Below are 15049 nucleotides of genomic sequence, written 5' to 3'. Positions count from 1 at the left end.
CGAGGCCCAGCCAGCCATGAAGCCTGGGGAGGATGACCCCCTGCTCCAGGCCTTGGCGGTCTCAAGGATGGGATTTTAAGCCCCCTTTCATAGAGCAGGTGGACGATGGAGCGAAGCCTGACCGTGGGCGCTCCTGCTGGCTTTGGGGAGCTCTCTGGAGGCGCTGATCAGACGGCCTTCCTGCTGCTGGCTCTGGGCCAGTCCTTCAGCCTCTCCCAGCCTACAGCCTTTCGTAAGACGGTGAGTGATGGATTCTTCACACAGAAAATCCTCCAGATCAACACGAAAAAGGCAGGAGCCCCCGTCAGGAAAATAGCAAAGGCTGTGAACAGGCTGTCTTCAGAAGAACTTTAAAAAGCTCATCAGCATAAGAAGAGGTGTTTAAAGTCATTTTTAAAATCAAGAAATGCAAATTAAAACACTTACAAGACAGACCTTCCCTTGCGCTGAACTGGTGAAGATGAGAAAGCTGGATGAGGAGGAGAGGGGTGTTGCCTGGGAGACTGGACCCAGCCGCGCAGTGTGCTGGGCGGTGGTCCAGGGAGCTGCGGTCCTGGCCAAGGTAGGTATTAACTGACCCTGCCACCCATCTGCTCCGCCCGGCTATAGCCCAGGGTCACAGGAGGACCCCTACGCAGCTGGCGCTGAGGCAGTGTGGCATCCGCCCCCCTGCTGTGTAACAAGCCAGCCCACTCACTGGCTTAAACATGCGACAGCCATTTGCTTTGCTTGTGAAACTCCCACCTTGGCAGGGTTCAGTGGGGACATCTTGTCTCTGCCCCACCTGCAGCATCAGCTAAGTCAGCTTCCAAGTTGGGGTGACCCAAGATCAAGGGGTTGGAGTCATCTGGAGATTTGTCTACACGTCTGCCATCAGCGAGGGCCTCGGCTGTGGGAACAGCCGTGGCGTGGGAGGCCTGCATTCGTTTCCTGTAACTAGCTACTGGGGAGCTTAAAACAACAAAAATTTACTCCCAAAGTCCTGAAGTCTGAAGTCAAGGCGTCCACAGGGCCGTGGCCCAGCAGAGTGCTAGACGAGAACCCTTTCCTGCCTCGTCCAGCTCCGGGGCTCCTGCAGTCTCTGCCTGTAGCTGCAAGCCTCTGCATCCATCATGTGCCTCCTCCCGAAGTACGTAACCTTGCTCCTTACAGAGACGTCATTCTGACGGCTTAGGGTCCACCCTAATCCAGTCTGACTTAGTCTTAACTTGATTATAGCTCCAAAGATCCTATTTCCAAATATGTTCACATTCCCGGGTTCCATGGAGTTTGGACATTATTCAGCCTTCATTATTCGGCCCCTTCATGCAGCTGCTTTCCTCCCAGTATGTGGCTAGGTCCCAAGATTGAGCGTCTCAAGACAGCAAGGCAGTTTTATGACTTAACCTGGAAAGCCATGCAACGTCACTTCCATTCAACGGGTCTTCTATGGGACTACTCCTCTAAGGGAGGACGGTGCAAAGACCTGCTCAGGTTCGAGTGGCACACTGAGACAGAGCCATGCTCCCTGGAATAGCACACAACAGTTAACAGCAAACACCTGGGGCCACGCAAACAGCACTCAGAGCAGGAGCGGAGAAGCAGGGCTGGATACAGAGCAGAACGTCGGATCCGGTGCCTGGAAGCGACTCTGACCTAGGCAGAAAAAGCGCCTTCACGCCGCCTCAAAGAGGCCCGGGTTGCTGATTTGTTGGGTTTTTTTGGTGGGGGGAGGAGGGTGCGGCGCCCCCAGCAGTGGGAGCGCGGAGTCCTAACGACTGGACCGCCAGGAAAGTCTCCTGAGGTTGCAGTTTTAAATGACGCTGAAACGCCCGGCCGGCTTCCACCTGGAGCACTGGCCCCGCCAGAGGGCGGCTCGACCCCTCCCTCCCTCCCGTATCTGGTCAATCCCGTTAGGCAACGAGAAGGGTCCTGTCCCTGTTGGGGTAGCCCCGCCCCCAGGAGATTGCCCCGCCCCGCGTCCGGTCCCCGCTCCCGGCAGGCGCACGAAGAGCCACGGTACCTGCTTCCTCGGCACCCTGGCGCTCCCGAGGGTCCAGCTCAGGAGGTCGGCGCCCGCCTCGGTGGGAGCGTCCGCGGTGTGCCCCCTGTCCTTGGCTCCGCAGTCCGTGGAGGTTCGTGCTCCCGGGCCCTCACCAGGCCCCGCCCTGTCCGCGTTGGCGGAGGGGGCGGTGCCCGAAGAGACCCCGCCCCTAACGTCACGGCCGAGGGGTGGAGCCGGCCCGACGGAAGCGAGGTGCTGCTGGAGAGGCCCGAACAGAGCAGCGGGCGCTCGGGGACTGCTGGTGAGAGACAGGTAGGGCTGTCGTCCTCCGGGCCCACAGCACGATCTGCTGGGCAAAGGGGTCTCTGCTCGGGAAGGGAAACTCAGGTGGCGTACGTCTCCAGGGAAGGGGGTGCTGTAGATACCAGGGGCGCACAGTTGGTGGGGGACCTGTGGATGCAGGCGAGGGCTCTGGAGGCGCGCAGCGGGCAGGGAGGGACCTCTGCGTCCTGATACCCTATTCCCGCCCGCCAGCATGGGCAGCAGCTCGCTGTCCGAGGACTACCGTCTGTGCCTGGAGCGCGAACTTAGGCACGGCCGCGCGGGCGTGTGCGGGGACCCATCGCTACGCGCCGTGCTCTGGCACATCCTGGTGGAAGACTTCGACCTGCATGGGGCGCTGCAGGATGACGCGCTGGCACTACTCACCGATGGCCTGTGGGGCCGCGCCGACCTGGCCCCTGCGCTACGCGGCCTGGCCCGCGCCTTCGAGCTGCTGGAGTTAGCCGCCGTGCACCTGTATCTGCTGCCTTGGAGGAAGGAGTTCACCACCATCAAGGTAGGGCGCCGAGCCGAGTGGGGGCCCCTGCCCAGGCTACTGGGAGTTGGCTACCATCGGGACGGTGGCTACCGTCGGGCCTAAGGGATTTCAGGTGTCCTCAGAGGCTGATGGGTTTCAGAGAGCTCAGTGTGCTGAAGGGTCCTGGGCGTGTTGGAGCATCTCTTGGCCGAGGTTCCCCTTTGTACTCCTGGGGCTGAGAACATGGGGTGCGTGGAGGTCACCCATTTGGATACCTGCCTTCCGAGGGGGATCCTGGTCCTTAAAGCTTGCATCACTGCCCTCCCCAAAGTAGCCTTGTGGCCCCAGTTACCATAGAAATCCTAGGACAGACACACAGGAAGGACTGGGCATTCCAGGGTCACCCTAATCTCTCCAGGAGAGATTTGTGGCTCCATGTGTGGAAGATGACATGGTTATCCCCTATGAAGTAGGCAGGGGCTGGGGGTGCCCCTGCATGTCCTAGTGGAGCCGGGCTAAACAAGTACCTAGCTCACCCCACAGCCTGGGTAGAGCTGAGCCCAGGGCCGGCCGGGCCCCTCCAGGTGAGCTGCAGGCTGGCAGGAGGGGGCAGGCTGCCTTCTGCTCTGAGCTAATTCAGAAGAGTGGGAAGGTAATGATGTCACTGGGCACGTGGGCGTCCGCCTCCACTGGTTGCCATGGCAGCAGCAGCCTCTCTCAGTGAGGTGAGCCGTGGAGCCCACTGCTCCACTGGGACACCTGCTGTTCTGAGGTTCTAGTTCTTTCATTCATCCGTTCAGACGAGGGCAGGATGCAGCCCCATGGGGGGCCAAGAGCAGAACAGACAGGCCTGATCTTGACACGCTCACGGGCTTCAGCACTGGGCAGACCTGGATGGGGTCTGCTTCTGCCGGCTCTGTGGCTTGGGGCAAGTTACCTAATCTTTTGGAATCCATTCCTTCCTCCATGAAGCAAACACGAGGACAGTCTAGCGCAAGGTCCATTGTGAGGGGTGAAAGCCCAGCCCTGAGAACAGTCTTACAGCAGTGCCCCATCTGTGGAGGTACTCTCATCAGCTGTAAGCAAAGGTACACTCACAGGGTCCCAGGATCAAGGAACTGTAGACACGTGAGAGACACGTTATCGCCATCCTAGGGACGCTTCTAGTTCCTTTGCAGCCTGGAGCCTCCAAAAACTACAGATGTTCCATCCGTGTGGTGGAAAGCTGCACAGCTGGAGAAGTGAATGGCTAGGCCTCTGTCGTGTCAGGGAAGGCTCTCAGAAACTGGAAAAGCAGAGTTCAGAATGAGGCGTTTAGGAGGCTACCTGCTCAGAGCAAATAAGCACTTGTATTCTTTGTTTGCATGACCACTCAGCAGGCACACGGGAAACTAACTAAAGCAGCAAACCCCCACAGGTGAGAGGAGGTGGAGGGGACCCAGAGGGCAGCGAGATTTCTCAACAGGGCCTCTTTATTTAGTTTGTTCTATGACCCAGATGAAATGTGTTAGATTAAACAATTGTGATGCTGGGGCCTACCTCAGCCAGTGAGATCAGAGTTTCTGGGGGTGGCCCTGAGCATCTATGTTTTTTTTGTTTTTGGCCGCACAGCCTGCGGGATCTCAGTTCCCCGACCGGGGACTGAACCCAGGCCCCAGCAGTGAAAGTGCCAAATCCTAACCACAAGACCACCAGGGAACTCCCAGCATGTATGTTTTTAAACAGCTCCTCTGGAGGGAGCGTCAGCACATCCCAGACCGCCTTGGGGCCATGCCGCCCCCTGGGGTGAGGATGGTGGCCCCCAAAGCAAGGGAGTGCAGCTGAGGCGGGGGCAGGTCTGCGGGAGGGTGGGCTGCCGCCGACCGGCCCCCTCCCTTGCAGACTTTCTCAGGGGGCTACGTGCACGTGCTGAAGGGCGCGCTCTCGGAGGACCTCCTCATCCAGAGCTTCCAGAAGATGGGCTATGTGCGCAGGGACGACCACCGCCTTATGGTGGCTGCCCTGCCCCCCGCCCGCCAGCTTGTGCAGGTGGCCCTGGGCTGCTTTGCCCTGCGGCTGGAGTGTGAGATCCTGGGCGAGGTGCTGGCGCAGCTGGGCACCAGCATGCTGCCAGCCGAGGAGCTGCTGCAGGCACGGCGGGCCAGCGCGGATGTGGCCTCCTGCGTGGCCTGGCTGCAGCAGCGACTAGCCCGCGAAGAAGAGCCGCCACCTGTTCCCCCCCGTGGCTCCCCGGCCCGGTGCCAGGCCCGGCTGGACCTGTACCGGGACCTGCAGGAGGATGAGGGCTCAGATGAGACCAGCCTATACGGGGGACCCTCGCCAGGCCCCGACTCACCCCCCTCGGAGCTAGCCTGCCAGCCTCTGTTCTGGGAGCAGAGCGCCAGACTGTGGGGCGTGGGGGGCGGGGCCTGGGAGGCTGAGGCCAGCAGCCCGGCCTCGGAGGAGGAGCCCGAGGCCGAGGCCTTCTCCCTCCTCTCACTGCGCCAAGAGCTGCTCAGTCGGCCCGGAGACCTGGCCGCCCCCCAAGCCCCTGGAGCCCCTGAGCAGGCCAGCCCCCCACGAGTCCCCGAGCCCCCCGGCTACCAGACACACAGCTGCCTGGGCCCTGGCGCCCTCCCCACCCTCTGCTGTGACACGTGTCGCCAGCTGCACACTTCCCACTGTGCCACCCTGGCCACCTGCCGCCCGGGCCACCCTTTGCGCGCCCTGCACGGAAACCACCAGCGGCGCCTGTGGCTGCAGCGAGCCCAGGTGGACACCTTGCTCTACGATGCCCCTAGGCCCGCCTGGCCCTAGGCCCAGGGCTTTCTGGAGACATGTTCCGTGGTGCTTTTCTGGGCCTCATCCCTCCTCAGACCCGGGCCACTGGCCACCCTGCCCCTCCTGCCCCCCAGGGGTGCTGAGCACAGCGGCAGGTCGGGGGGCATGGAGACTCAACCCCGCTACGTGAGAGGTGGGGGCCGTCTTCCTCGGAAAGCTGCCGGCCCGCCCCCAGGGAGCACCCTCTCCCTCCTCTCCCACCCCTCCCCGGCCCCACCACTGGCCCCAGCGCCGCAGCTCCTGACCTGCTCCCTGCAAGTGCCCAAAGGGGTGCTCCACAGAGGAGTGTCCTTGGGGGCTCAGGTGACCTCATGAGCCCCGGAGCTTTGCTAAGACCATTCTAGGGGCTCTGCCAGGTGCATGGCTGACCCGGCTGAGGGGACCTGGTCCCCCATGGGTGTCACAGACCAGCACTGAATGAGCTGAGTGCTGGCCTGAGACCAGCCCCATGGGCTCCAGTCAGAGCTGGGCGGGGAAGCTGGACCCAAGGACAGAAGAGAAATGATCTAGTCTCCAGCCAGAGTGAGTGCCCAGGAGTTCCAGAGAACAGCAGGCGGGAGACGGGGAGCCACGGAGCCCGAGAGGCTGTCACCCCACTTCCGGGCGGAGCGTGGGGGCTTCTGAGCAATCTTCCTGCTACATCTTCCTGCTGTCCGGCTTCGGAAGGCAGGGTGAGAGATCTCCAAGGCTCCCACCCCAGAGCCCACCTGGGTCCCGTGGTAAAGATGCACCAGCTGCCAGCCGCCAGCCCGCTCACAGGGCTGGAGGGGGTGGGTCTGCCCACCTGGGCCTGGGGTGGGGCCAGTCTTGTGTGTGGCCCCTCCCCCCACACCTGTCTGTCACGCGAATCACCACCTCAAAGTACATTAAAGGACGCTGGATCCAGCTGTGTCTGTGAGGAAAGCGTTTATCTCTCCGAGGCCCAACCATGTCCCTCCCCAGGAGCCTCAGTGGGGAGTGGGCACAGGGCACAGCCCCCAACCCAGGGGCTGTCCCTCTGGTGGGCTCAGAGCTGCCCAGACTCTAGTCCACCAAGCTGGCGGCACCCCACACCCCACCCCTCCTTCCCACTCTGAGTCCTGCAGCCCCAGCGGGGGGGGTCACTGTAGCCTCTCCCTTCCTAGGCCGACCCTGGGGATCAAGTGGGGACAAAAGTGACCACGTGGGGTCTGCTCATCCCAAGCCAGAGACACCTCCTGAGATGGGCCCAGCCAAATTTCCTCCTGGGAAGTGAGGGTCTGAGGGCTTGGCAACAGGTGGACCCAGCCCAGCCACCAGATGGCAGAGCCATGAGATGACAGAGCCACCAGGTGGCGCCCGGCAGGGTGTCTGGGCCTGCAGGACGCACCCACCGGCATCCCCCATGTCCACACGCTGCCGTTCTGGGGCAGCGGTGGGCAGAGGTGCAGGAAGCGGTGCAGTCAGCTGGAGCAGCTGGTCGGTCCTGGCCGAGGGACAGGCCGGGCCGCAGGGGCCCCCGCCCTCAGGGCTTGCAGCGCCGGCTCTGGCTCTCAGCGCCTGAGGATGTGGCCGGGGCAGCACGCTTGTTGCGGTGGTGGGGGAAAGTGGGCATGAGCTCCGGCTCGCAGGCTGCAGGGAGGGGGCTGCTCAGCGCCGGGTGGGAAGGGCCCCCCACGCCTCCCTCTGCTCCCCTCCTGGCCCTGCACACGGTTCCTGCGGCACGAGCAGCCCGTGCCTGCTCGGGCCCCACTGCCCACCTGCCCAACAGCGGCCCCGGCACGGACAGGGACCCCCAGCCAAGCGCCGGCCAGGGGGTGGGGGAGACTCACGCAGGGGCTTCTCCTTGAAGTAGGAGCTCTCCAGGCAGTCGCCGGCCGTCGCCCTGGAGAGAAGGCCTTGCCGTTCATGGGGCCTGGCCCATCTCCCTCACACCTGCCCCGCACGGCAGACAGCTGGGTGGCAGGTAGGGACCAGGGGCCCAGAAACCGACAGGAGCCTCAGAAAGGGCTTCATGACCTGGACGGGCAGAGGCCCAGGCCTCACAGGCATGTCTGGGAGGGGCCCTCTCAGTCACGGCGCCCCTGCCCGCCCGCAGGCCGGGTCAGCACCTTTTCTTGGGGTCGTACATGAAGAGAAGGTTCAGCAGGCGCAGGCCGGCCTCCGAGAGCCACGGGAACTTGTGCTTCAGGTTGTTGTAGGGCTGCTTCCTCAGACTGTACTGGCTCACCAGTGGCAGCTGGGAGAAGCCCTGTGTGGGGGAGGGGGAGTGGCAGCTGCAGGCTGGCGGCCGGCAGGGGGCAGGAGAGGGGAGGGCAGGGCCGGCACTCACCGGCCAGATGTTCTCACTGGGTGTCCCCAGCAGCTGTACGATCAGGTCCACCTGGTGGATCTCGGAAGCGCCGGGCAGAAGGGGCTTATGGGCCAGCAGCTCGGCCAGGATGCAGCCCACGGCCCTGCAGGGGAGCACGGGGCCTCGCCTCAGCTCCTCCGGCCCCGCAGAGCACCACTCCGCCCGGCCCCGGCCCCCGGGCGCTGGGGTCAGAGGACGGGGGCAGAGCTGGGAGGAGGCCACGACGGGAAGGCAGGTGACCACTGGATTCTCCCCCCGGGCCACGTGAGCTGGCACCAGCAGGCCTCTCTGAGTGGCCACAAGGGCGGGTCCTCAGTGATGGGGGCCGTGAACGCCGAAGCCGTCTTACACTGCCTCTCGGGACCCCAGGCGCAGGCCCACCTTCCTGGGAGTTGGGAGGCTGGCGAGACCCCAGCCCCACACCTGCCCCGCCAGCTCCCACAAGACCACCCCGCCCTGCCCAAGGCCCCGGGTGCATCCACCCCTCACCACATGTCGATGCTGGTGGTCTGCGTGGTGGTCCCCAGCAGCAGTTCAGGGGCTCGGTACCTGCGAACAGGAGCCCCCACCTTGGGTCTGGCAGTTCCTCTCCTCTGGCCCGGCCTCCACGAGGCACCGTGGCTCTGCACCAGCCTACCCACCGGCCACCACCGGCCCTGAGAGCCAGAGTCAGCCTGGACGATGGAGCATGAAGCCCAGCTCGGCTGTCCCTTCCACTAAACCCGACAAACACAGCACACGAGGCAGCAGCTGCTGTCACTGGATGGCTCCCGCGTGCAGCAGTGTCCTGTGCTGGCCCGTTCTACACAGGTCGGGGCTGAGTGACACACGGCAGAAAGCATCCTGCCCTAAAGCACAACCCCGTTCTTCAAAATGTCGAGTGAGAAATAATTACAGAGGACATGCACTGTTCTGTCCTCCCGTCGGTGGAGACACCGCCCCTTGCGAGCAGCTCAGAGCAGCACCCCGTCTGGACGGGGCAGGTCCTTCCCGGTGGCAGCCCTGCTCGGCCTCAGGAGCCATCCACACGCAGCCTCTGAGTGTGTGCAGCCCCACAGCCTAAAATCCTCCCAGGTCCTTGAGCAGCTTCAGCGTGACCCCCCACTTCCCATGGTCCCCAGGGACTCACCAGAGGGTGACCACCTTGGGGGTCATTGGCTTCAGCGGGATGCCATAGGCCCGGGCCAGGCCGAAATCCGCTGGACAGACGGGAGGGAGAGTGTCACCCAGTGAAGACTGTCCACTGACGTTTGCAACCAGCTTGTAGCGTGCAGGGTGCTTATCGGGACCGGCCTGCCGCCCCGTCGAGGTGGCGCTCATGGAGGCCCCCACCAAAGAGCCAGCACCTGCACCCACCTGTCTTCACGCAGCCCTTATCCGTCATGAGCAAGTTGGAGACCTTCAGATCCCTGTGACAAAAAGAGAACACCAGTGCTTCCCGGGAAACTGCGTGGGGAAAGAGGCTGTCACCGTCGCAGCGACGCTTAGAACATTTCCCCATACGTCTCCTCCTGTCCGTCGCAGTGATGCTTAGAACATTTCCCCATACGTCTCCTCCTGTTTGCACTTTTTTTTTTTTTTTTTCCGGTACGCGGGCCTCTCACTGTTGTGGCCTCTCCCGTTGCGGAGCACAGGCTCCGGACGCGCAGGCTCAGCGGCCATGGCTCAGGGGCCCAGCCGCTCCACTGCATGTGGGATCTTCCCGGACCGGGGCACGAACCCGTGTCCCCTGCATCGGCAGGCGGACTCTCAACCACTGCGCCACCAAGGAAGCCCCTGTTTGCACTTTTTAATTTTTTTTATGTGGACCATTTTTAAAGTCTTCACTGAATTTGTTACAATATTGCTTCTGGGTTTTTTTAGTTTTTTTTTTGCGGTACGCGGGCCTCTCACTGTTGTGGCCTCTCCCATTGCGGAGCACAGGCTCCGGACGCGCAGGCTCAGCGGCCATGGCTCAGGGGCCCAGCCGCTCCACTGCATGTGGGATCTTCCCGGACCGGGGCACGAACCCACGTCCCCTGCATCGGCAGGCGGACCCCCAACCACTGCACCACCAGGGAAGCCCTACTGCTTCTTTTTTATGCTTTGGATTTTCTGGCCGCGAGGCATGTGGGATCTTAGCTCCCCGACCAGCGATCGAACCCGCACCCCCTGCATTGGAAGGCAAAGTCTAAACCACTGGACCGCCCATGAAGTCCCTGCACTTCTTAAAAATAAGGAGGGCAGGCAGTGCAAGGCGATTTGGCAGCTGGGAACACCAGAGAGAGCTCTCAGTAACTTTCTGAGAAACTGGCAGAGGCGGCCTTGAGCCCAGGTCTGACTTCCAGGGCTGTGTCTGATCCCCACCCAGGCCATGCGAGCCACCGAGGGCACACGGAACTGCTGCCTGCAAGGTCCTGCCCAGGCCTGCAAGACCCTCCCCTCTGCCCCTCCAGTCTCTGCCCTTCCTGGCCTGCCTTCCAGTAAGGCTCTCTCCAAGGCAGCACTTCTCAGAGCCTGACTCGCTCACACCATCGGCCCCCCAGAGGAGAAAACAGGTATTATCTGCTCTTGGACCATCCGCCAGGAGCAGTCACAGAACCTCTACTGCATCGAGGCTGTGCCTGCTCCTCTCCTGGATACTGGGCAACGTCAACTGGCACTGGGTCAGTACTGGCAGTCACACTTCCCCCATGTCACAAACCAGCACTCCTCTGGAAAAATGTTTCCTGAGGCCCCGCCCCCTTCCAGGCCCGTGGACCCCGCCCACCTGTGGATGATGAAGTTCCGGTGCAAGTACTGGAGGCCCCGGAGCACCTGCAGCACGATGCACTTGACCTGTAGAGGGCCAGGATGCAGGGTCAGGGCAGCCTGCGTCTGCCACAGTGCGCCGAGCAAGGACGTGGGAAGCCCGCCACCAGAGCCCGCAGCCTCAAACCTGCGCCTCAGAGAAGGGTGTTGGCATGTTCTCCAGAAGGCTGGCCAGGTCCTGCTCACAGTAACCCATCACCAGGAAGATGCTGAAAAGAAGAGGGGGAAACGCAGGCCACCTCCCACCTCCTCCCAAGTGGGCCAAGGGACCCTCCTGGGGCAGCAGGAAGGGCAAGAGGGAGGGGCGGGCAGGACCCAATGCGGGGGCGGCAAGCGGCCCACTCACCTCTCCAGGTGGTTCCCCACAACCACCTCCTTCAGCTCCACGATGTTCGGATGGCGGAGGCGAAGGAGAAGCGTGATCTCTCGAAGGCTGCTGATGGGGACCCCTGCAACCCAGCGCGGCCTCAGCGAGCCCACCCCTGCAGTCAGGACCCCCTGACAGCCTCTGGGACCGCCCCCTGCAGACAGGGACCCCTGACAGCCTCTGTGACCCCCCCCCCCGCAGACAGGGACGCCTGACAGCCTCTGTGACGCTCCCCTGCACACAGGGACCCCTGACAGCCAGCTACTCAGTGAGCCCCCAACCCCTGTCTACATCCCCTCTCAGGGACCCCCATGCCCGCCGCTGTCAGGGCTCTGCCTGCTACTTCAGGGAGAAGCAAGGCCATCCTAACCAGCACCTTTAACTCTTCCCTCCTTCATCAAATGCAAGCAGCACTCTGTACTGACCCCTGTGCATGGCAGGTGGCCCCCAGTGCGCCCAGCACAGCCCTGCCTGCACAGGCAGCCACGGGGCTGTCGGCAGGGCGGCGTGGAGCACACAGGTGCTGCCGGCTCAGTCTTGGGTGGGAAAGCCCTGTGGAGGGGTGACGCTGAGTTGAGACAGAAGATGAGGCAGTCACCCAAGGGGAGGGTGAAGGGGATGAACCGCACAGGGCTTAGGGGGGCTGAGGCCTAGACTGTGTGGCAGGGGCCAGGCTGCAGCCCCCAGAGATCAGCCTCCTTTGACCATCATGCAGACACCCTTGGGAAAGCAGGCGCGACTCGGGGGCGGGCCTCAGGCAACTCACACCTTCCTCCCCCTCCCACGTGAGCTCAGAGTGGTCCGGCGGCCCCTCCGTGCTCACCATCCTTCTCCTTGTCCATCCGCACTTTCTTCAGGGCAACAATCTCATCCGTTTGGGTATCCCGGGCCCTGTCTGCAATGGAAACTCCTCCAGGATAGGCTCCAAGCCCGACCCCACCGTGTGGCCTCCTGCCCCACAGGGGCTCCCTTCTTTTCCCCCTTGGCTGCTGGGTACCCTGTGGCAGCCCGTCCACACTCCTCGCAAGCAGCACCCGACCCTGCGAGATGTGCTCCCTGGGGAGTCCTCTGGCTTGAGCTGGTACAGGGCCCCTGGTTGTGAGAAGCTCCCTGTAGGCTTTCCTTCTTAGAGCTGGTATGCAGATCACTGCTTTGTGCTCTGCGGTTACTATGTTCTAACAGCAAATAAGGTAGCTTATCTTGAAAAAGGAACTCTTATTTTGTCAAAGCTGGCTCCCCAAAGCACTGTGCTAAATTGTGCATCTTCCAAACCCGCAGCAGTTTGACGCACACCAACGTCCCAGCTACTGTGGATGCAGCTCTGGCTGTAACAGCTACCTCTACTCACGGGTACACATTAGCAACCTGATGCTTGTGTTTATTCAGGAGTGGCGTGAAATCTATGGCAATTACACCAGGGATTAGAGGTCACCTGTCCCCTCCCTCCAGCCCTGCCACAGCTACTGCTGGGACGGTCCCTGGGCGCCCAGGCCTCCCACCGTGGCCACTCACACACAATGCCGTAGGTGCCTTCCCCAATGCGGTTCAGCTTCTCAAACTCCTTCACGCTCCGGCACCGTCCCAGCTGAAAGAGAGAGGTGCTGGCGGTGAGGGGATCCGGCAGCTAATGGCACCAGAGATGGATATGGACACGCAATTGGTACCAAAAAGCCAGCTCGTGTCCTGCTCACCAAACAGAAAGGTCACCACACACCTGGGTTTGCAGGTGAGAAAATGGGGTGATGATGCTGGCCTCTTTGAATGTGATATCAAAGACGGTCTAACCACTCCCTTTCAATTCCATGGTCCAGATGTGTGCTGCCCAAAAGGAGGAACCGCCAGCCACATTTGGTTAAAATTAACTAAAATGAAAGTAAAAGTCCATTTCTTCAGCTGCATAAGCCATGTGAAGCGCTCGATGGCCCCACGCAGCTGTGGTGACCATCCTGGACGATTCAGAAAACAGAACATTTCCACCATCACAGAAAGTCCCCTGAACAGCACCGCTCTAAATTATGCTCTGGGGTTTTCTCCGGCAGTCCACTGGATAGAACTGCGCACTCTCAGTGCCGAGGGCCTGGATTCAATCCCTGACTGGGGGAACTGAAATCCCACAAGCTGCAGGGAGAGGCCATAAAGAAAGAAAGAAAGAAACAAGCAAGCTCTGGACGTGGAAAAAGCTTGAAGAACTTCTCAAAGCATCTACCAAGCACAGTGGAAACACTTCTGCGGCAAAAACTGTCTCAGTCATCCACACGTTACTTCTTCCTTTGGGTTATGAAACTGCCCAGGGGCACATAGCCACCCAGCTGGTGGCCACAGTTCCCAGCCTCCCTTGCAGCTGGGTGTGACCATGTGACTAAATCCTGGCCAATGGGATGCGGGCAGAAGGGACAAGTGCAACTTTTTGATCAAAGGAGGCTGCTTGCTGCTCACGCCTTCCTGCCCCTTGAGGCAGGCTGGGATTTGGGTGGGGCACCGGTGAAGCAAAGAGACAACCTGAGTGCCTGGCCCACCTGTGAGGCGTTAGGGGAGCCAGAAATAAAGTCCTGTACTTACGCCACTGTATTTTGGGGTCTCCATATTCTAGCAGAGAGCCTGTACCCTAATACACCGTCAGTTGTAGCAGAATCAATGAGCACCTCCCCTTGGGTCGGAGAAGCACGTGCGGCAAGGTTCAAGTTCTAAGAGCCCTTCTTTGGACTCCCTGCCTCTGTGTATCTTGCCCGCCATCCTGGGGAACGGAGTCAGAGTCACCTGGCCTGTACTGAAGCCCTTCCACGGTTTCAGCTCAACCTAGTTGTCCTCTCTCTCCCGTGACCCCCTGGTGCTTCTTGTGCGCTCTGTGCTTCGCGGGACTTTGCTCCTGCTGCTGCCCAGGTCTGGCAAGAACCCTCCTCGTCTCTGCGTGTCCAAAACGCACTCACACTTACCCGCCCAGCAGAAATGCTACCTGCAAAACTGCTTCCTGGCCCCCAGCTGAAAGCATTCTTTCTCTGAAAAATCCCGACACTTTCGTCTCACAGCACCTACTATTGTGCACTGTCCTCGTCCGGGTATGTCTTAACTCCCCACTGAGAGCAGCTGCTGCGTGTCTCGGTGATGAACGACGGCGGCGGACGGCTCAAGCGGGGGGGGGGGTCCTGCGCTCACTCAGCCAGTATGTTAGGATCCTTACTGGGCACTGAGGCGGCCTCTCAGAGCACCAGCAAGTGTTTAAAACAATCCGCCGCCAGGGTTCACACCTGCCCCTGCACGAGCCGTCTACCTTGGAGAAACCACCCAACGCCCCTAAGCTTCACCCTCCTCACCTCTACAAAGGGTCCCCGAAAAGACTAAGTGACAGTTACACACGCAGAAGCCCCACACGGAGCAAGGCACGAACGAAGCTGCCGGGTCACAGGTGGGGCCCCGCGCACGGTGCACCCACAGCCCGGTGGGAGACACGCCTCCAACTCTTCCCATGGCTACTGTCTCCAGACACAAGGCGCCCGTCCCCGGCACAAAGCTAAGAAACGCCCGCGCTGCAGCGCGCTCTGGCCTAGGCGGCCGGAGGCCAGAGAGCCGGCCCTTCCCTCGCGCGGGCGTCACACGCCCCGGGGTCTGCGGACCGGCCGGGACCGGAGTCCCGGGCGGCCGCCGCCAGCTTCCGCGCCTGTCGCGAGGAGCTCTGGGACTGTCGTTCCCGCTCTCGCCGGAAACCTGGCGCTTTAGCGCGACACTGAGGGCCCCAGTGCGTTTCGGCTCCGCCCTGCCGCCGGCGAGGACACATCTACCCCGAGCAGCCCGTCGTCGCACCCTGTGCTCTGGAGGCACCGTGAAGAAGCCTTCCTTACGGATACACTTCAGACGGATCTGTTCCGGCTCCGGCTCCGGCTCCCCCATGCCGAGCTCAGCCCCACCCCACCCACCCCCCCCACTTCCCATGTGCGCAGGCGCAGACGGGTATTCCTCGGAGCAAGCGCATGGCCTACTTCC

General features: G+C 61.8%; 2 protein-coding genes across 13 annotated transcripts in view; one reads left to right on the top strand and one right to left on the bottom strand.

The window, feature by feature from the left end:
* The first annotated feature begins 1784 nt into the window (after positions 1-1784).
* SPATA2L (spermatogenesis associated 2 like) lies at positions 1785-6480 on the top strand. Its single transcript, XM_030849408.2, has 3 exons — positions 1785-2296; positions 2519-2822; positions 4665-6480. The coding sequence occupies exons 1-3, from the start codon at positions 1797-1799 to the stop codon at positions 5577-5579; spliced, it is 1719 nt and encodes a 572-aa protein (XP_030705268.2). The 5' UTR covers positions 1785-1796; the 3' UTR covers positions 5580-6480.
* Positions 6481-6492: 12 nt separating this feature from the next.
* CDK10 (cyclin dependent kinase 10) overlaps positions 6493-15049 on the bottom strand; it is a 22482-nt gene continuing 13925 nt past the window's right edge. For 4 of the 12 annotated variants that reach the window (XM_060289375.2, XM_060289374.1, XM_060289372.1 and 1 more), the window contains 11 exons: positions 12584-12656; positions 11895-11966; positions 11051-11153; positions 10832-10913; positions 10664-10731; positions 9271-9323; positions 9044-9113; positions 8404-8463; positions 7894-8017; positions 7673-7812; positions 6493-7446 (listed from right to left, as the gene is read on the bottom strand). In XM_060289375.2, the coding sequence (XP_060145358.1) occupies positions 7212-7446; positions 7673-7812; positions 7894-8017; positions 8404-8463; positions 9044-9113; positions 9271-9323; positions 10664-10731; positions 10832-10913; positions 11051-11153; positions 11895-11966; positions 12584-12656 (1080 nt within the window). In that variant the 3' untranslated portion in view covers positions 6493-7211. The other 8 variants (XM_030849411.3, XM_030849410.2, XM_030849417.2 and 5 more) reach the window with 8 other exon arrangements.

This window comes from Globicephala melas, chromosome 19 (assembly GCF_963455315.2).
Source record: "Globicephala melas chromosome 19, mGloMel1.2, whole genome shotgun sequence".
NCBI classification, from domain to species: Eukaryota; Metazoa; Chordata; class Mammalia; order Artiodactyla; family Delphinidae; genus Globicephala; species Globicephala melas.
The sequence above is the reverse complement of the archived record's forward strand: the minus strand, read 5'-3'. Positions and strand labels throughout refer to the sequence as shown.